Below are 22,986 nucleotides of genomic sequence, written 5' to 3' on the forward strand. Positions count from 1 at the left end.
TTCATCATTATTAAACCAACTCCTGCATTCCCCCTGTTTGATTTTGTGTTGATAATTCTATACTCATCTGACCAAAAATCCTGCTCATCCTGCCAACGTACATCACTTTCACCAAGTACATCTAACTTCAGTCTATTCTTCTCCCTTTTCAGATTGTCTAACCTCCTGCAACAATTCGAACTTCTAACATTCCATGCTCCGACTCGCAGCATCTCAGTATCAATCTTCTTGATAATTACCCCCTCGCGTGTAGTTCCTACCTGGAGATCCAAATGGGGGACCATTTTACCTCTGGAATATTTTACCAAGGAGGAAGCCATCATTAGTACATCATTCCTACAGAGAGCTACATGTCCTCGGGAGTTAGTTATGGCTGTAGTTTCCTGTTGCTTTCAGCTGTGTAGCAGTGTCAAAACAGCTAAGCCATGTTAAGTATTATTAAAAGGCCATATCAGTCAATCATTTAGACTGCCATCTTTGCAACTTCCAAAAGGCTGCTAGACCCCTTTTGATGAACCATTCGTTAGTCTGGTTTTGCGACAGATACCCATCCGATATGGCTGCACCTGTGGATTGGTTATATTATCTCTTCTCCACGAGTGATATCAGCTAACAAATAGCAACACCAGCTAGATATAAGGCCTGTGCATGGTGCCGATATTAAAAGGAAAATGGCGGACTATTGAGACATTGCACTGTGAAACAGATCCTTAATTTTACCTTACAAAATACAAATTCTGGTCTACAAATGTTGTGTGCCCAATTGTGGCGGAAAAGGTTGTACAGTGCTAAGGGCAAAGTACAGATTTTTATATTTCTGAAAAATTAAGATCTAGAAAAGAAATGGATTTATGCAATAAAGCATGAGAATTTTGTTCCAGCGAAGCATTCAGAGATAAGTAACTACATACAGTAAAACCTCGTTAAGACATTTCTGCAAGGAACAACGCAAAAATAACATGTTAAGCGAGAAAACGTAGTACACATTATACACATAAAAACTAACCAACAAGGGTATGGAAACACTAGACACCGGTACATTTCTTTCCGACATGAGGGAAAGTTTATGTCCTAATCCGCGGGTACAACAAAAACTGTATCTACCAGTCCTAAATATGAGAGCAAAGTATTAAAAGGTGTCAAAAACACATGAGAACAAATATGAAAACCTTTTCTGCTGGAGCTTATAAAATAACAGCAGTGCACTGGAAGGTGTGAAAAACACCACACAAAAAAATATGAAAAACAAGTGCACGGGGGCCAATAAAAATATCAAAGTCAACTTTGTAAAATAAATGTTAGTAGAAGCCTTTTATTTTAGACCAGTGGGTTATTAAACATTACTTTCTGGTCACCGTCCTAGACAATGAATTGGACGTTACACTCGACCATGTGCGACTGCCAGAAATGACTTTGGCTGCCATTTTGAATCGGATAAAATTTCGACCAACTCAAGTGATAAGAGTCGAAACTCAAAGGTACGAGTTTCAACATTCGTGTCCTCTGCATGCTTAAAATGTGGATGCCAGTCTACTTTTTGACAGATTTTAATTCTGTCTTCATTAGTAGGAATTTCATAACTATTTTTCACATCCATAACTAGGCTATCGTAAGATATATATGCACCACGCTACTCAACTTCACACAATTATGTTCCTTATCCACATATAGCCTATCAAGCAACAAATATTTGCTACACTTCACTGTACCATTCAACATAAAATACATTTCTAACTTCTAAATGGAATACGAAATACAAGCACAAACAGGCTCACTGTGTTATTTAGGATCTTGCTGCTAACCGATAAGAAAAACTGAACATTCCTGAGGCTAACAGGCTCCCTGGAAGTACAACTTATCCAGTGAAGTTCAGGAATACAAGGCCTTTTTCCGTAATCATGCAACTGTGGCGACGGCTCTTACCAGAGTTGGAAAGCACAATTTCTTTAACAAGGGATGACAAATAACATTTTCAGGCCTAGGAAAAACGTGATCGTACTAAGCAATAAAAGTGAACATTTGTGACGTGATAACAGTGTTGCCAACTTAGGGGATTTTCCGCTAAATTTGGTGGAATTAGAAGACTGTCGGCAGAGAAATATATAATTTAGCGGACAGCGTATTTTTTGGCGGAATTCTAGATTTATTATAGCGGAATTTAGTGTTTTATCCATTTTACGTTTTTTAAAATTTGTACTCCTGTCTGTCTCCGAGTATTCTGTATTTCTTGTAAGGAGCTAGCAGTCACATGAGGAAAAAATGTTATTTGGATTTGATGTTATGAGATCATGGTATCATAAATTTGTAATGCGTGGGGAAAGGTTACTTATCTCTTAGTTTACGAATGATGACATAAAATGAAACTGTGAGAGAGTAGCATTTATATTTATGCTAAGAAGGAAGACCGTTTAATGAACTGGCCTCTTCAGTGTGTGGCTCTTGAGGTAAGGGATTCACCTAGTTTGCACCAGCAGTAAAACGCCTACAAGTTTTAGCTCGCAGGCAGGGGGTTAATCCCAGTGAAACTCACAGATCAGGTGAGTGCAGACATTTACTTTTATTAATATTATTATTTATTATTTTTAGTCATTTTTATTGCTCATTATTTGAGATTGGATTTCTTGGCGGAATTTTAGTGGGTGTTTAGTAGTATTTAGCGGATCTTGGAAAATATAAGTTGGCAACACTGCGCGATAAGCGAGGTATTTTAATACAGATTTAATACGATGAGAATCGGGACTTCAAATTTACGATGTGCTGAGCGGGAAAACATGTTGATGAGGAACACACTAATGAGGTTTCACTGTATTAGGTTATGTATTTTCCATTTACATTTCATATTTTATTCATAAATTCATATAATCAAAGGATGATACAAAATGTTATCTGAAAAATGGTAGTCAGGTTAGATGGGATCTAACCACCAACATGGCTGATGAAATGCGTTCAGGTTGAGATAATTGATTGTCTGCAATTATAGGCCTGTGAATTACATTTTAATCCAATCAAAATAAGGAAACATACAGAGTTTCATTGTGAAGACGGACAACTTATAACTCTACCGCTGAAGGTTCCACAACTTATCAAAAGTGCCAAGCCCTCTTTGTCCGTATGGAAGTTAGGTTGCTTTGGATTGCGCAACAGCTCTGACTTGGTGTTTAGAGTTAAATATTTTTTTTTTCAAAACTTTGCCTACTCAAGTACTTCATAGCTTGAAAAATACCTGGAAAGAGAATCCTAGCTAAGGAAAGAACAAGGAGGGTAGACACATTCCAATAACCCCGCCCACTAAAAATGGCCAAAATACGGTAATGCCAACTTGCTAACTTGGTTTAAGACTGGATATTTCGAGATAATTGCATTACTTATTAAGGGAAACACTGGCATGTCATATGTGAGCATATTAGACCCCTGCCAAAATTATAAAGGGTTATCAAAATTCAGCGTTAGTCAAATTGCGTAACAAGAAGATGAGGTAAGCAAGCATTAGAAGCGTACCCACGCCAGCTGTGAACCCAGACTCCAGACGGGAAATTCCCGAAGAAGCATCTTATTTGATTGAAGATATCTGCTAAATTACCGATCGGATTGCTGTCCGCATATAATCTGACGTCATAGAATTATGAGCTACACGCTTTGACCGCATCATCACTGTCAGAGTACCCAGAGAACACAAGATATGGAAATTGAAGTGGGGACAGTCTGCTATCCATTCTACGAGTTGGAGTGAGTTTATTTAAGAGACCGCCCTGTTGAGGACAAGATGACTTGCCATAAAGTGTTGAGAGGAGACAGACGGCTCAGCAAATCTATTTTCTTTGTGCGGGAATGAAAAATTGAATTGTGTCGTTACGCTGTCGTAGAGACAATTTTGCAAGTTATGAATCTCATTCCGTATTGACGGTTATCACTTCTTTTGTAAAGAGACAATCTTGAGTCAAATATATATGTAATCCTCATGCTGGTTACGAATATGTATGTAAAAATCCCAGCAAGGTGGAAATAATGTGAAAACTCATGCGGGCAAAAGACGATTGTATCGCCGTTACACAGCGGAGACTGTATAGGTTTGTTTCGAATAAACAGTGTTGGTGAAAATTCAAATTAGATTTTACCATAAGTCGCTTTGATAAACAGTGTCTGTGAAAATTTAAGGAGATTCCACCATAATTTGATTTCATAAACAGTGTCGAACGAAGACGTGATTAACTGAACGTCCTTTGTATTAGCCAGTTCCAGTGGATCCGATCTTAGAACCATGAAGGTACCGATGGTGATCGCAAGAGGAGACTTCAAACCAGTGATCCGTGCCAGCATCATGCAAGCGTAAACATTCACCAGGGGCCTCTTCGAGGCTCGAGCCATGGACATCCACAAACGACGATAAGTACACTGATTTGAAATATTATGTAGTCTTGTAAATGCGGGGTTTAATTTCTTGTATGTAAATTACATATGATAGGATTGTAAAAGTAATATGGATTTGTTTGAAACCAAAACCAGACCTTTTTGGCTTTCCAGATGAGGTGGCATTTGACTCTTGACCAAATAGGTCCCATACCATCTAGCAACTTGGCATATGGTCCCATATGGCTGTAGCCCAATGTGGGTCATTTGTCGGCGCGGTAGTATGGTTCCAGTATGTAATTATGTATTGTGACATTTTAGGTCTATTGTAATTGGCAGTGAATTTTATGTGATGGGACTGTACGCTACGTGTTCAACGCAGTTGTTCGCCGGTGAAACCCAAAGGGGTGACTTTCTTTTTTCTTTTATATAACCTGTTGAGGGGTAAAGAACAGCGTTATCACCGCAAGAAAAGACGGAAAAATTTATTAATACTGCTAGACTCTCCGTCCACGAGAAACATTACATTTAAAATTTCTCGTAATATCAAAACTTCAGATTCAACATCTTAATAAACATTCCCCAACAAGTGTGCATAAAAGATTTGATAACGCATTTTTAGGAAGGTATAAATAATAATATTATGAAATAAAATTAATTATGGAATTAATTAACCAATTAATTCATATGGGACATGTTATTTACGACATAGTGGAATTTAGGACGTCAATCGAATCACGAGGTACGCTGAATGTCAGAGCTCAGAATATAGGTGGTGTACACAATCAAGGACTCCCTCACTTACTTACTTGCCATGCGGTGTTCAAGTGCTCACTACGCAGGGAGGTCTCTTATTGGCTTGGACAGTTGTTGCTCGCCACCACGAGGAGAACAGTCTTATTTCTCGATAGTTTAACAGACCATCTACATTCATAGCAGACGTCAATAGTGTTCATGAAGAAAGTAGGTATCATTACATGTCAACTGTGAAACTACGAGTTGGGAATCCATACTAATATTTTCGTGTAAGTTTCAGTGAACTTCAAGAGGTACCAGTTCGTAACCAGCTGAGGCAATGAAGACCAGCATTAGGAAATTTGTTTGCCCCGAAGACATCGACCAGCTCAAGATGCAACACTAAAAAGGAGGACCAATGCCGACAGCGTCCTAATGCCATGAATCCAGCCTAGAAGGAAACCAGGGTCATCAAGATAACCAAGTTAAGTTGGCAATTCATTTATACTGGGTATTATCTGTTCTATGTAGCTGTAATAAGTAGTTAACTTTCTTCTTGAAGGGATTATTGGTTGAACCGTAGTTTGAGTAGATTTTAGTAACTTTACCATGCCATTTTCTTGTGTTATATGACGTTGAGTCTGTATTATCTACTATTATGCAATTTTTAAGGTGCATGATGACTGTATGTCAACATCGACTATACGGGTTTAAGTAAGTCATGTCATCAGACAAGTATCTAGTTTAAATATCACCCATTGGCTAACCTATAAGGAATATTACTTTTCCATTAAATTACTACAATATTGAGGATTGTGTACGTGTAATATTTTTATTCTTCGGAGTTTATTTCTCCTATATTTTTACCAACAGTGTTTGCTACATTTTTATAAGGAAGCAGGCTCATCTAATGTAGTGATACTGATAGATTTCTTTTGAATCTGATTTCCTACTTTTAAGGGAGGACATTGTCTGATTATTACATTCTTGTGTGGTTCCAGTCATTTATGTAATTTTATCTGTTATATTTTGGACGGATGTTGCGAATTATTTTTTATATTTTCCCTCTCACGTGCCATGTAGAGAGATGTTGTATTGGATTATGACATTTATTTAGCGTATGGCTATTTGCTATTTGGGGGCGAATCTTCGCGTCACTATGATCAGAAGCACATGCAATCTATTTTCTGCGATGTTGTGTATAATGATGAATGAATATTTAAAGATAATTTATCATCATTTGATATATCTGCGAATAGTTGTTTTTGTGAGAGAACCATAGACGGTAGCGTCTTCACGAAGTATTTTTGAACCACGAGGTAAACCACATATCCTCTTATAAAATAAAATTGATGTATGAGATTATCAGAGGCTTTAGTCATACTGGATGAGCGTCATCACAATGATATTAAAATCGTAGCTGTATGATACGACCCAATTCATCAATATTCGATAAATTATGATAACGACCTGAGTTCGATGTAGGTATCGACGACCTTAGCAGTCACCATTACCCAGACTATTTCTACCGGATTAATTACTGTTGTTTCAGGCCATCATTTATGGGAGAATTCCATCTCCATAAAATGGATGAATAACGTGTGGACACGTGTTGTACATTTATAAAATAGTATTTTCAGTCGAAGTTAGTTGCATTTCTCACCTTGGTAGATAATGGTAACGGGAGATTTATTATATGCATTTCCTTTTGTTATTTCCACAGGTTGAGTGATTTTTATTTTTATTGTAAGTTATTGATGTGTGTGTTAGCATCATTGTTCTAAGTTTCGGCATTGTGTTAAGGTCATTACACAGGGTTAAAGATTTAATTTAAAAAATTTGTTTTTACTTGCTTACTTTTGTCACGAAAAAGTCACGTGTATTCTGAGGTTATGCTGAATAGATAATCACTGAAATGTCGAGTTAAATTGGAGGAAAAATTACTCAAGCAAACTTAAGTGCAGATTAAAAATTAAAATTTTCTTTGTATTCTCATATATATTGACCAGTCATGTAACTTAAACATTTAAAATCTTGTTCCAGAGTTTCTGGCATGATTTGACATGCGTATGAGCATCAATCTCTTAACAAATAAAAATGTAACATTCACAAAATTCTATAATGATGATTCAATGTAAAATTTTGTCAGAATCAGTAGGAAATTATTAACATGTACCATCCCATTTGCTTTATTTTTGGATGTACATCAAGATTAAAAGTAAAATTTAAAATTTTAGTGATCTTACACAATCACAGTTCTCAGAATGACAAACATTTTAAAAATAAATCATCCACCATTAATTTATATTCTGATGGTTCGTTATTTGCCGATATCTGCCCATTTCCTTTGATCCATACCATTTTCTTTTGGAACATATCAATCCCTTACTGATCACCCCTTAGGGTGTCTTGTGTTTCTGCTGTAGTTAGTCCTGGCATAAACAGGCAGAGTAAGTATGTATGTATATAAGCATGTATGTATGTATGTATTTACGTAAAATATTTGAAGATGTTTGCTTAGAGTACCATCTTCCACCATCAGTTTAACAAAATTCATATATTTCAATTACACCCTGTAGAAATACTTTGGTCAGAATTTTTAAAAATTAGAACAAGAAAATGCAATTTTAAAATTTCCATCACGCCCATCATGAGGGAACGGCAGAATAGAATTAAATGAAAATCAGTATTTAAGGTCACGGGAGAAGACACTACAACACAGTCTATAAATAACTGTATTCACGATGGGTGAACAACTAGTTTATGGAAAGGCTGGAAATTAATTATAAAATATTTCCAATTAATACTGGTCCTATCGATAAATGCTAAACAGCAGAAGTAGCCCCTGTCTGTGGCTAGGTCATTCCAGTGCTGGAACTTGGCATTGGTAGGTCACAAGTACAGTACTGTTCATTAAAAGTGGGAATGTGCCACTTTTAATTTGATTTCATCATCTACCCAAACCACCTACATGGCCAAATTGTCGATGAAAGGTACAATACAGTGGAGTCTCACTAATCTGAAACCCGATAATCTGGAATATACTCACGGCTCTCAGCCGTGCGATTTATTGCAGGATGAAACTTAGCTCAACAGCTCACAGCTGTCGACCCGAGTACAAGTAGCTTTGAGCACATATTTCAGAAACTCGCCAAGAGATGGAACTGACATGTTATAATCACTGGTAAGAGGAAGAGTTGCTCTTTCTCGCAATGGTGATTGTGTTCGATTACTGACTAGTACGCATTATAATCAAAGTTGAAAAGTTATTCCCTGTTGTGTCTGTCTCCATCCAAGGTGTGCAGATAGCATGGCACATAAAAGCCAGTTGTTAGCCAGTGGTGATATGTAGAATATTCTGAACAGCAGTGATAATGAAAGTGAATCAGAAACTTCAGACTGTGAAGAATTATTTAGTGTCAGTGGTGGATTCGAGAAAAGTGACACTGAATCAGAAAATTCTGATGGTGATAGTGATGACTGTAATGTTACAGTGTGGGCTGCTAGTAGCACTAAGAAACTAAAAATTAATATTGGAAGGAGGGGCAGGACAGCAAACCACAGAGAAATCCAATTTCTGTGACTAGTGGTGTAGCTCCAATATTACTAAGGTAAATCCCTCCAGAATCCACACCACTTGATATACAGAATCATCCCACAAATATAATATTCTGGATATAAGTTACAAATGAAAAAAATGTATGTGCCACCCAGTATTACAATAGCGATTCAAACACCAAAACAGAAAGTAAATGGTTTCCTACTACTTCACCTGAAATTCAGGAGTATTTTGCTCTCTGTAATCTGTTGGGACAAGTGAGACAACCCACCCTTCAATTTTACTGGTTGGTTCGCAAACCAGTTTCTTCTCCTTTCTTTTCCGATGTTATGCCATTCAGCAGATATTTGCTCCTTTCAAAATTCCCGTGCTTTACAGATAATGAAAAATGTGATCCTGCTAACAGATTATCTAAACTCCAGCCAGTCATCAGTCACTTTCAATGAAGTTTCAGGGCCACATATTACCTGCAGGAGAATATAGCAGTAGATGAAAGCCTTGTAAAATTCAGGGGCCATCTTTGTTATACTCCGTTCGGCCCTCAAAAGAAAGCTTGTTTCGGTATCGAGAATTGCAACAATCTGTGAATCTGCTAGTGGGTACTGCTTAGGGTTTGATGTCTACTGTATACTGGGAAGAAACCACACGGAACATCTACTGAAACGCCAACAAGCGAGGCTGTGGTTATGGAACTCGTGGAACCTTACCTAGGCAAGGGACATACTGTTTCTGTAGATAACTGGTATACCTCACCTTTCCTTTTTATGAGGCTAGTGGAAAATAAAACAAATACTGTAGGTATTGTTAAAGTTACTACAAAAAATAGGCCAGATGATTAAAAAAAAAAAAAGCAAAATGAAGAAAGGAGAAACTCTCATTAGGTGTTTATACAATCTGATGGCTCTACAGTGGATGGATAGGTACGCTGTAACCATGTTATTAACTTACCATGAGGATGCCGAAATGACTCAAACAGGCAAAATAAACAGAAAAACCAAAGCAGTTGTTATCAAACCTAAGACAGTAATTGACTAAAACTACTTCATGAATGGAATAGACAGACAAGACCAACAACTTTCATGTTTTCCGATTATGAAGAGGTATACCAGCGAGTATAAAAAGCTTTTTTTTTTCTATCTCATGGATGTGTCAATATACAACATTTATGTTCTCCTAAAGAAAATCACTGGTAGAAAAATACATTTTATTGAATTCAGAATCAAACTGGCTGAACAAACAATAGAAACTATAACTTTACCCGAGTACCTTAGGAGAGGCAGACCACAAGGTGTTGCCCCAATGAGATTGCAGGCTGCAAAGTGAGCCCATTTTGTCATATTTATTCCACCCAACCCCGTAAAGAAGACCCCATCCAGACAGTGTGTGATGTGAAGAGCACAGAAGTGAAGCAACAGCCGTTATGAATGCAGTAAATGTCTCGTAGCTTTGTGCATCCCTGACTGCTTCAGAATTTTCCACACCATGATAAACTACTGAAATGCCCAAATATCCAAAGGTAAATTTTTCATTTCATAAATTAAAGTTTGCATGAGATAGCTGTAAATAATAAATTAAAGTTCTCATGAACTGCGCCTTACATAAAATTAAATACTAATCGTGGGCCTGCAAATAGTTAGAAAATGGATATTGCAATGAGTAAATCTGAACCGAAGTTTGAAAAACATTATTTTACTTTTTTAAACTGAAATGAAAGAATCTAACTGCCTTATTCAAACCTTGGCAAAATCAGTAAGAGGTGAATACCAAGGAGATTTCCGGTCGGGGCGGTCAACAGTAGATCATATCTGCGTTCTTAGACAGCTCACTGAAAAACTGAGAATATGAAAAATATGAGAAATTTATTTTTCTTCCACCTGTTCGATACAACTCAATATTTAAATTAGAGTTAAATCCTCATTAAAATAAGATCAGCCACAGCATTATCTCAAACCATATCAGGTACTCAATTTTTAAAATATAAAATATACTACAAAATTGAGTAAATTAAAAAACTTCACTTAAAAAAACCGTCATTACATGAGTAACTTGATTTAGGTACAAGTGGATTTAACAATGTTGATGGCCTTGAGCCATGGTCAATGTTGAATGTGAATGAAAGTATAAAATATTGTTTACAAATGATGAAAGTGAATAGAGAGCAAAGAAAAAATAAACTGTATAAAAACTTAGAAAGGAAATGCATTCCAACACTGTGCCATTTTTACGTAATATTGGACCTTGGTATGTATACTTGAGTCTTATTCAAAAGATATTGAATAAGTTCTAAAATTTTAGTTTGTAAAATGGCCCAGAAAGACGTTATATTTATGTCGTAGTTCTACTTGAGCATCTATGTTGAACTTTATTAGAGAACAACTTGATGAGGCTGTTGAAATGTCATTAGACATCTTATTACATTGAGCAATATTCTATGTTGATACTGTGCCTAGCAAAAAAGGACGTTGCTTTCATGTTGTAATTATACTTGAGAAACTATGTTGAACAATTAAATAACAACTTATGAGAACTGTTGAAGTGTCATAAGATCATCTTCTTCTGTTGAACAATATTCAATGTGCTTCACTGTGCTTCACTGCTCTTGTAACTTGCAATACATACAATAATTTTTAGTATCTCAAGAGAAACTGACACTAAAGGTGTTTCTTCCAAGGCAGACTGAAATTTGTCCAAGTTATGAACTACTTTATCTTGGCTGAAAGTAACTGTCAGATCCTTGAGAGTAAATTCCCCTAACTTTGCAGAATGTTTTAACAAACTTATCACCTTGAGTCTTCGTTCAGATTCTAGCACTTATTCTACTGAGACATTATATGTGCAGCCACTTAAACTTCTGTACGCTCCGAATCTGCCCTCTAGACTGTCTGTCTGTAGCTTACCTGTCAGAATATAGGACCATTTATATTTGTTGAAAATATATCTGCATAACTGAACAACTGCAGTCAATGTGTGTGTAAAAGCTAAGAATGTTTCATTCCTAAGTTCAGAAAGTTGCCAATGTTCTGCTCCCCGTACTGTAAGTGTGTCGCCTTGGTGGTGGGGAGTGGACTTGAGAAGGCGGGGCTATAGGCTTATGGTTGGCACATGGGGAGGAGTTGTTTGCGTTCGGAGAGGAGGAGGGATGTGATATGTTTATCGGCTTAGTGGGAGTGCTTATTGATTTTTATCTCACTTGACTATCGGACCTATCAGTGTAGCAGTGTTGCTATATTGCACGTCCGGATGGAACTAGTATTTTGATTTTCGATATTTATTTCTTACATGTGAAACACTAAAAGATATGTACGGTATTGTCTGTGGTACGAGACAGATATTAAAACATTACTATGTTCATGTGGCATGCCACCGAAATCGTGTTTGCGTGTCACCTAGTAACACACGTGGCATAGGTTTGCCATCCCTGCCCTACACCTTACATTCTCTATATATATTGTGTATGTATTTCTTCACCACATTATTTGTATAAAATGTTACTTCTTTATAGCCTATCACATGACCATTATTATAACAATATTACCGTATTTACTGTCCGACTCGTTGGCCGAATATTCAGCGTACTGGCCTTCGGTTCGGAGGGTCCCGGGTTCAATTCCCGGCCGGGTCAGGAATTTTAACCTTAATTGGTTAATACGAATAGCCCGGGGGCTGGGTGTTTGTGCTGTCCCCAACATTCCTGCAACTCACACACCACACATAACACTATCCTCCACCACAATAACATGCAGTTACCTACACATGGCAGATGCTTATTTTTACCCCCCTCTACAGATGACAGATACCTGCCTAAAACATCCACTTCTGCACTTGCATCAGCACTGGTAGGCATCTCTTCACTGTCTTCCTCTGCTTCATCACTGTCACTGGTGGGAGACTCAGCTGCTGTTTGCTCAGCAACCAACTCCTCCACACTTCTTTCCTCTGCAGTGATCATTGAATCATCTACCCGAAGAAAATTTTCAGTAGTTCAGTCTGACTGCAACATCCTCTATACATCAGATAGCAGGCCTTCTTCTTCTTCTTGCAGCTGAGATTCGGCATGATTCTTAAAAAATCCTGCTTTCAAGAAACAATTTGAGATGGTAGTCTGCTTCACGGCTTTAAAAGACTTTGCAATGATGATGGATCCTTTCCAGCATCGATAAGGAATAAAATTCGCTGCACCAGGTTCTTCCTATAAAGTGACTTAAAGGAGTTAATAACACCAAAATCCATAGGTTATGGCTTGCTTGTGCAGTTAGCAGGCAGGAATTCTAACTGCACATTCCTCAAATTAATATCCACAGGATGTGCAGGACAACGGTCAATGAAAAGAAGGGATCTTCCTACTTTGCGCACCCATTTTTGAGACCAGAGCAATTAACTGCTGTCGGAAAAGATCTGAGGTCATCCGAGCTTTGTGGTTGGCATCATAGGCAGTAGGTAATGAGTGCACATTCTTGAAGCAACGAGGCTTTTTAGATTTCCCTATCACATAGGGCTGGAGCATCTCAGAGCCATCAGCATTGGCTCCCAACATCACTGTGAGCCTCATCTTGCTGTGTTTCCCACCATGGCATTTATCTCCTTTGAATGCCAAAGTCTTGCTGGGCAACACACTGAAAAACAGTCCAGTTTCATCTAGGTTTAAAATGTTCCTGGGTTCGTAATCCTTGGTCAGCTCCTGCAATCTTCTATCGATCCGCTCTTCCACAGTTTCATCACTAACTGCATTAGATTCCCCACAAACAGTTTTATAGGTTAGGTTATACCTTTTCCTAAATCGGTCGATCCAGCAATTGGACGCGCTGAAATTTTCAATGCCAAGAATGTTTGCCACTTTAAGCGCCTTTTCCCTTAAGAGCACACCATCAATTGGAATGCCTGTGGCTCTTGAAGTTTCAAACCAACTTTTTACGATTTTTCCATTTTCTCGTATTTGCAGTAAGATGCATACTTCCTTTTCTTGGAGTTTGGTCTGCATTCTGAAGCACTTGATGTACTGCTTCCTCTGTTTTTCACAATTGTATTCAGCGTGGATACAGGAAGCTGCAAATCGCGTGCCAATGAAACATGTGTTCCGCGGTACGATTCAACCTTTTCTAATATTCAAACTTTCTCATCCATAGTGAAAGATTTTCTTTTCTTCTTTATTTACATTATTAGCAGGAAAACAATAACAAAGAAGGATTAACAAATACACACGACGGGAAATGAAGATCGCGGCAATTCACTCTGACCATTTGACTCGTATAACAAGAACAAAAAAAGTAAATGTGACGAACCAGCAACAATAACTTTAACAACTCCAACAACAAACACAAGTGTAAAACAATAACCGTAAAATAACAAAATCGGGCAAGACAAACACTGAATCACTTGATAACATCTCCTTCTTGTAGCTTATACTGTACTTAGAAATAAAGCAAACACATATCTTCTTCTTCTTCTTCTTCTTCTCCTCCTCCTCTGTTGCGGTTTTGTTAATTCAACCTGTTGCCGGATTTCTTCTTCTCCTTGAAGGTTTAATGGGCACTTTATCGTTGTCGGATTTGAAAATAAGGTTTAGGACATTGTGGAAAACACCTGTTATCAAAGAATGCACTGCGTTGGTTAAGTGGAAGTTCAATACTGAGAGTTCTAAGAGTTATTACAGACCACCGGGCGAGTTGGTCGTGTGGTTAGGAACACGCAGCTGTGAGCTCACATCCTGGAGATAGTGGGTTCCAACCCCACTGTCGGCAGCCCTGAAGATGGTTTTCCGTGGTTTCCCATTTTCACACCAAGCACATGCTAGGGCTGTACCTTAATTAAGGCCACGGCTGCTTCCTTCCCATTCCTAGACCTTTTCTGTCCAATCGTCACCATAAGACCTATCTGTGTCAGTGCGACGTAAAGCAAATAGCAAAATTTATTATAGACCATGGTTGTTTGATTTGGTCGTTTTGCCATGGTTACTCAAAGCATTTTAAGTTAGTTGCAACGCCATTTTACCTCAAATTTTTCCTCTCGAATGACCTGTAAATGGCGGAAAGCATAAAATGTCGCAAACGTAAATTTGAGGATTTTAATACATTGTGAGCATAGGAAATCTTAGGGGAGCAACAAAAAAATGTTGTAAAAGCAGGGAACATAAATGTGTGGTAATACTGTATTATTATTAGCTTCTGGAATCTGCACGAATCCACCAATCTTACTTGGATCCAAGGACACTCATTTCCTTTTTAGGTATTCTATACCATCTAAACTCTGGAAGTCTGGACACCTATCAAAATAAAATTTTGGATGAATGCCCCCCCCCCCCCCCAAACTGAAATCCTGGCTATGCTACTGCCTGTCTGAGGGGGGTACATTGAGATTTTATCATATTCATTTTTTAAATAGAATTCCCCACCCGGCTACTCATTCCTGCCACCCTGCTGATGAAAATTTCTGGGGAGATCATTGTTCTTAATATCCACTTTCTTCAGTTTTTGAAAACATCACAGGTCAATGCTGCATTCTAGGAACAATTTTCCGGTTAAAACAAAAGAGGCTTGGTCCCAATTAGTTTGGATTAACCCGCCAGTGGTCGCTAGGATGAAAGTAACGCGAGTGGTCGCGCGTTGAGCAAAATGCTCACGGTATGATGACGTGTTTACATAATAAATACCAACCGATTTCAAGCGTAAATGTATTAACACATTAAATGGACATAAGAATAAATCTCAAGTGGTTATAAAGAACACTATAAAATTACAAATAAAATTACATATAGTAATAAATCTCAAATAGTTATAACTGTATCTGGAAAAAACAATTCCCAACCATCTAAAATAGTACGTGCGTCTTTCGCAATGCCCTTTACACAAGGAGGAAGAGTCACTATGTTTTCAGCACAAGTACGTGAGCATGGATTTCTTCTTGGTAGGTGTCTGCCCCACTATGTCACCATATCTTTCCCTATATAAACATCGTCACTAAACGTGAAATTCTCCTTTACCTCCAACATATGTTGTTCTCCAGCTACAAATTGCTCTCCAGGTACGGTTCCATCAGCACGTTCTTCTGGCTCGGACTGTTCGGTATCCGTATTATGTTCACTGTGTTCACTTTGACAGTCCGAGTCACTGTTTTCGCCCTGAGTTTATCGCTAGAAATTTCATCAAACCAGGTCAAAATGTTATGACTTGAAGCCATCGTCACGCACTAATTACACAGCAAATTAATATAATAAGTTGCAAAGAACTGTTTCAACTATGAAACAACATACAACAACAGTGAAACTATAACACACACAGAAATTTGCGCTAATGTGACTGGTCAAGCGTGAAGCAAAATGCTCAACCTTGACGGTCATTGATAATTAATACCTCCCTGTCCCTTCCCAAGGTCACAGATGTGCGTTTCAATGCATCCGTCCTTCTCTCTAAACTGCAGTGCAAAGGTACATCAGGGCTCAAGTTCAAAACTACATGCTGTATAAAAGAGCAGATGATTTTCAATGACCGTGAGCATTTTTCTCATATAGCAACCACTGGCGGGTTAATGGGACTCTACTGTATCTGTTCCTTACCCATGAAGTACATTAAATTTCTCAACACATGATAAAAAACAAGACAGTGTACCTTCTCTGTTCCTTTTTTGGTCTGGGATAGCCAACTCCCCTGGTTCAAGAAGCTCGCATACTTCACCAGGCTCATCACCATTCCTGATAATTTGTCCAGGTTCCTCCAAACGTTCAGCTACTTCACCTGGTTCCTCAGAGGGTTCATCACTTTGGTTTGCTCTCTCAACAGGTGCACTTTGGGAAGTACTAGCCTGACCTTGATCAGAAGGGTCCTATAAAAACAAAAATAAAATTTAATTTTTCCCCAACAATACAGACTAATTTTATTACTTGCAAATTGAAGGATATTCTTACAACTGAAGAGGCTGGAACTCTTTCTCTACTTGGAGGAGAATTCACTATTTCCATTGCTTCTTCCTGACCACCATCTTCATCTTCAAAATCTGAAACATGAAAAAAACATAAAAATGTGTATACAGTATAATTAAGATAAATAAAAAATACCCATCAACAAGAATAATCCTTCAAAAGGGGCAAGAAGGCCTCCTGCCGATTTCCAGGAGAGGAAGAAAACCACCTTCTTAAAAGTCATTTACTGTAATAACCAGGATGAAGCAGAACTAACCAGAAATACACAGAAATAACAAGAAAAAATTACGGTTCTGCGCAGGATGTGCCGTAGTGCAATTTACGGTGCATTTTGTTTTCAATACTTTAATCACTAACTTGCTAAAGTCTCTTCATTATAAGTACTGTTCTGCCTTTATATGCACTTGCATGTTCCAGTAATCATTCATGGTACTTTCATATTTTACCTACGGATTATACAAGACCCCTTCAGCTTTTCCTTTAAACCCTGCAAGTATAATTTTGTCTGCAAACTCACTTCTTTCTCACAAAGTACCATCGGCACAAACACTAATCTCTTCATATTTAAAAAACAAACCTGTGATTCAATTTCCTCTTCACTTCCTTTTTTTTTTCATGAAAGTTGCTTCACGTCGCACCGACACAGGTAGGTTTTATGGCGACGATGGGACAGGAAAGGGCTTGGAATGGGAAGGAAGTGGCCGTGGCCTTAATTAAGGTACAGCCCCAGCATTTGATTGGTAGGAAAATGGGAAACCACGGAAAACCATCTTCAGGGCTGCAAACAGTGGGGTTCGAACCCACTATCTCCCGAATACCAGACACTGGCCGCACTTAAGCGACTGCAGCTATCGAGCTTGCTCTTCACTTCTATCTTGGGAGGATATTCCAACCATGCCCCAATATTGTATTACCTACTGAGACTTGTTTATAGTATGATCAAATTTATTAGGCCTAATATACCTCTATCTATATCTATCTATATTGAACCCATGACTTTTGTGCCCTAAGAACATTATGTATAAATTAACAATTAAACTAAAAGTTGGATTCTTGATAGCATGGATTTGACACGTGACGAGGGGGTGATTACCTTCGGTCCCACGCTCTGGGATACGTGACGTCAGCCACGCGTGTCGACGGCGGAAGAATCTCAAGTCATTTTTATGAACTATTTCAAAGCGCGTGTACATGGCGTGATCCAAGCCAAGTCAAAAAATATAGTGCCTATCAAAGGAGGTCAATCATCTCACAAATCAAACCCGTATACATTTTAAATGTCCATGAACACCACCGCCAGAAATGTAGCAAGCATGTAGTCACTTTCAAAACTCTTGAAATTACAGTTTAGTTAAGTCAGAAAATCTATAGAAATTTTCTTGGCGGCAAAGGGAGATATCCGAAGAGAGGGGGTAACTGATATAAATATGAAGGGACGCCATGACGAAGTCTCCTTCTCCAGCATTTGTGATACTAAGCGGACGAAAAATTGTTGAGCTGCTCTGCGAAATCAAACAACAAAAGTAGACTGAGTTCAACGGCAGATTTTAGCCATTGTGGATAGGTCTTGACTCCATGAGGAGATAGTTTTCTTGAGTGAAATAATTGTACCAGATAGGACGGTCAAAGTAATAAATAAATTCTAATGTGATTAAGTAATTCATGTGCGGAAATAATTATAGTCCATCGTATGCGCTCAGCAAACAAGTGAAGGGTATTTTCTTTTTTTTTATGCTTTATTCCAGGAAACCTGAAGAAAATTAATAATGAACTGTAAAGCTATGAATGTAAAAATGGCTAAATAAAATGCCAGGGTCGCAAGTGAGCCCTATGACGAACAATGGTGTGACTACATGAGGTAGGTGACTTTCCATCTTACTACCTCTTATATCTTGTCTCATGATCTCTAAAAGTGTATTTGAATGGGGATATACGACGCAGCGGTCACCCCTACTAAGTTTTGTAAATGTGAGAGTAAGACTAAAAGAGTCATTTGTTTTATTTTCCACTTGGATAAAAATTTTGAAGTCTTGCGAGTGCCGTATAATGTTGTAAAAGTTATTGAATAGGGTTTCGAAGTGATATCACGTCCAATGTAGATCGTCATCCGTGTGAGTGTACTGCCTATATTTTGTGATGCCAAATTAAGATGTTCAGTCGACGTAAAATTTTTCTGTCTGCAATTTGACGTTAATAAGGTAGGAATCCATGGTCACTCATTTTCAATCGAGTGGAAGCGCGCTGTCGGGTGAGAATCTAGGGTGATGAATTTGGTCACGGAGAGAAACGTTTTTCTAGGCCCATTTTAAACTGTGTCTGACTGACAATAAAAAGATCTAGTAGAATGTTTCAGTCATTTCTAGTAAAAATCAAGTTATTAAATACGATATCCTTTATGCGAAGTTATTCATGATTAATGCATTGTGCGATATTAGACGTCGAGATTTCTAGTGAGGATTTTATTCCAGTTCTTTGTCGATGATAATTGTGGAGCTGGGAAACAGAGGTTAGTTTTGTTGATATGAGATTTGTGAATCAGGTTGGACCTGTCATTGAAGCCGGGACATGACAGCCCGAGGAATGTTTTATATGAGTTGAGATGAGATGTGCGAATCAGGTTAGAGTCCTGTCATTGAAGCCGGGACACGATAGCCCGAGGTATATTTTATAATGTTGGGAATGGAAAGAAATACATAGAAATCCACAGCGGTATTAATTGGCGACGCGTATAATTAGTGTGGGCATCTTGAAGCTTAATCTGTGCATTTTGTTGGTTAGAATATCGTATTTGTTTAATTTTGTCGGCAGAGTTTAAAGAGAGCATTTTGAGAAGCCAGTCGACTGGAATAAACCAGGTGTTTCATGTAACTGCCAAGCGAACTTGGGGACGAGAGGCCTCAGCTGTGATAACGGGACAGGCGTGGAATTGAGATTGTACTGTATTCTCGGCCGGGGAAAACGTTAAAATGCTGGATTTAGTTGAAATTCATAGCCAGTAATGATCTGAGTATTGTGAAATACTGTAAAATTTGTTTAATTGGGGACGTATTGAACATTTGAAACCATGAACTTCGAGTATAAGGAACAGAGTAACCAAATTCAGGGTGTCCAAAATATGGAGCGATGGTCGTGATGATTGGTTTGTCTGTGAGGGGTGTGCAAAATTCATAAATGGTATGACGAGATATGACATCGTAATTATATGGCGAGTTGTTTGGTTTGTACGTAGATTATTAGGATATCCAAGTGTTAATAACGGTTAGGACTAGATTAGATTTTAAAGTGTGAAATCATGAGACAAGATATATAACTGGACATGAATTATGTAACATTTCTTTTCCAGCCAGACAAACATCATTAGATTGAATTCACATCACAGCTGCGTAGGAATTTGTGAAGAAACCAGAGTCCGCGGAGATAAAATTTACGGTTCTTTAACATTTCGTTAAATCATTTATTTAATTATTAAATTCAGTGAAACCTCATTTGAAATAACTTTAATCAAGCGAATAACTTGGAGATGCATTCTGGAAATTTTAGTTTGTTTTTCTGGGGGAATATTTAAATATAAAGTAACAATTAAAGGGACATATCCGAAGGAAATGGATTTCACTGCCACAAAGTTTGTGAGCATTGCTATTGTTGTAATTATTGAACTTTGATTGATTGAGCAGTGAATGTGCTGGGATAGTAAAGTGGAAACTTTGGTCATCAACCGATGTAACTTAATTGTGTTTAGCCTTCAGCCTAGAAACTTGGATGGTCAGGGGGTCATCAACCTCAGTGACTTAGATTAGGGCCATATGCCATTGTAGCATCATTTTCCTTGCGGTCATCATCCACAATGACTTTAAAGTAACTTAGAAGTTTAGATGTCGGTCCATGACATAGACGCAGGTCACATCGATTCAATTAAGGGTCCATGCCGTAGAACCACTGTGTGGCACACACCAATTGGACTGCCTTAATAATACCCAGAGTCCAGAGTTCGTGTTACGAGGGCTGGACCATAACGAATCACTATGATGGTGCATGTGGTCTCACATGGAAGCCAAATTTTAGGATTTCCAGACTTTCCTTTCTTAAATAATTAATAACTGAGACAATGGTTTCTAGTAAGAATGCCCATCAGGCAGTTACGTTAAAGTCTAACACAAGTGTTCTGACATTTATGTAAAAATGATTGTGGTGTCCAGTGGACACAATTGACTTCTATGATACCGTTGACATATCAGATTGCTTCAGAATTTTCCTGAATAAATAGGAATCTTTTAAACAGACCTTTCATTCCAGTAGATAGATTAGAATTACTGAACCCTACCTTTACCTCAGCAAGTGACGAAGAACCCGATACGACCCAAGAGACAGATCTCATGAACTTTGCTGATAGGTAAGAAAGGTAGGTATCCCTCTATATGGACCTAAAGGGTTCAATATATATATATATACACACACAGGGTGACGCAAATTCAGTGGACAGTTAGTTAAAAGAAAACAAAAGTAACAGCAAGACATAGTACAGAAGGAAGTTTTGCCAAGCTCGATAGATGCAGTCGCTTAAGTGCGGCCAGTATCCAGTATTCGGGAGATAGTAGGTTCGAACCCCACTGTCAGCAGCCCTGAAAATGGTTTTCCGTGGTTTCCCATTTTCACACCAAGCAAATGCTGGGACTGTACCTTAATTAAGGCCACGACCGCTTCCTTCCCACTCCTAGCCCTTCCCTGTCCCATCGTCGCCATAAGGCCCATCTGTGTCGGTGCGACGTAAAGCAAGCAGCAAAAAAAAAAAAAAAAAAAAAAAAGTAGGTAGTTTTAACCCGTTAAGTAGTTATTACCAAATGGTGATGATTACGCTTTGTCAAGTTGGTATACAATGCTACGACAAACAAAAGAAATACGATAATCAAACTAGTGCATTGTTAAAGCGTGATCAGTGAGACAGGTTTAGAGTTGTAGTTTTCCGAATTATCATGATGTTAAAGAAAAAGAAAGGATTTTCGCGTTAAAAACATTTTATAAAACTGGTGCTACTGCAGTTGTTAATGAATGGGGACAACACTTTAGATCAAAACCACCTTCTAGACAAACAGTGTATGACATACGGAATAGATTTGAAGAGCATAGATCTGTTACGGATGCACCACGATCTGGCAGCCCAAGAACAGTCACAAGTGAGGAAATTGAATTGCGTGTATGTTCAGCTGTAACCCAAAGTCTGCGAAAATCAACCAGGTGATTAGCAACTGAGCTGGATTTATCGCGAAGGTCATTGCAAAGAATGTTACACAAACACAAGTTTAAAGTTTACATTCCACGTTTACGACATGGGTTAGTTGAAGATGATCCAGATCGACGTCTTCAGTTTTGTGAACTGATGCTACACCAACAAAAACATTATCCTAACCTATTAAATAAAATTGTGTGGTCTGAGGAGGCCAATTTTAAGTTAAGCGGACCTACATCTGGCGCCGTGCCGACTGGCCTGCAATGTGTCGTGCCCTGGAATGCCTTCCCTGGAGTCTGCTCGAAATAGCTGATATCGAATCGGCTCTTGACCTGCTGTACGACTGGCTGTAAGTTGCAATTAAAGACTTCGTACCTGCACAACGGGATACTACTAGCAAACATCAACACTGGATATCACAAGAGACCAGACTGATATTATTTAATAAGAAGAGAGCTTGGCGCCTGTGGAAAGACTTCCCTAACCCACACACTCACAATACCTTCGTTAAAATCCGCCGCCACGCGAGGTTTATGGTCAGAAGAGACTACAAAACACACGTAGACACTGTCACTGAAAATTTCCGCAGCAATCCCAAGCGCTACTGGAGTCTCATCAACACACGGAGAAGGACGGAGCGGATTCCTGTCAGCGTGAACCACAACGATACAACAGCAGATGGCGCCGATCGCAATGAACTGTTCAACAGGTATTTCTTCTCCAACTTCTCCCCTCCGTTACAAAACCAACAGCTCCCTCCCGTTGGTACAGCTTCAAACAGAACCCTATCAAGCATTACTACCACACCAAGTGAAGTTCATAACCTTCTTCAAACTCTTCGTACCAACAAAGCTACCGGTGCCGACACTATAGGTCCTCTTTTCCTAAAAAATACTGCCAGCACTCTTTGCGTCCCTCTCTCTAAATTATTTAACAGATGTTTTGCCGCGGGCTATTTTCCTATTACCTGGAAAGAGGCAAATATTGTTCCACTTCTCAAATCAGGCAACAAATTTAATGTTTCATCTTACCGACCAATCTCTATTCTCCCCACACTATCCTTTATCTTTGAAAAAATTATACACCAGCGTCTCCTCGCATTCACTTTGCCGTATATCTCAACCAAGCAGCATGGTTTTCCTACCAGGTGGCTCTTGTCTAACAAACCTGGCCACTCTGCATAGCTTTGCATCACACGCCATTGCAGCT

The 22,986-nt window shown here is 38.5% G+C and overlaps 1 protein-coding gene across 1 annotated transcript in view; it reads right to left on the minus strand.

Annotated features, from left to right (window-relative positions):
- Positions 1–22,986, minus strand: part of LOC136867114 (E3 ubiquitin-protein ligase rfwd3.L) — a 66,645-nt gene that overhangs the window by 16,478 nt on the left and 27,181 nt on the right. The window contains exons 2-3 of the mRNA XM_067144221.2: positions 16,539–16,627; positions 16,243–16,456 (exon numbers count right to left, since the gene is read on the minus strand). Of these exons, the coding sequence (XP_067000322.1) occupies positions 16,243–16,456; positions 16,539–16,627 (303 nt within the window). The remainder of the gene's footprint in view (positions 1–16,242; positions 16,457–16,538; positions 16,628–22,986) is intronic.

Source organism: Anabrus simplex, chromosome 1, assembly GCF_040414725.1.
Source record: "Anabrus simplex isolate iqAnaSimp1 chromosome 1, ASM4041472v1, whole genome shotgun sequence".
Lineage (NCBI taxonomy): Eukaryota > Metazoa > Arthropoda > Insecta > Orthoptera > Tettigoniidae > Anabrus > Anabrus simplex.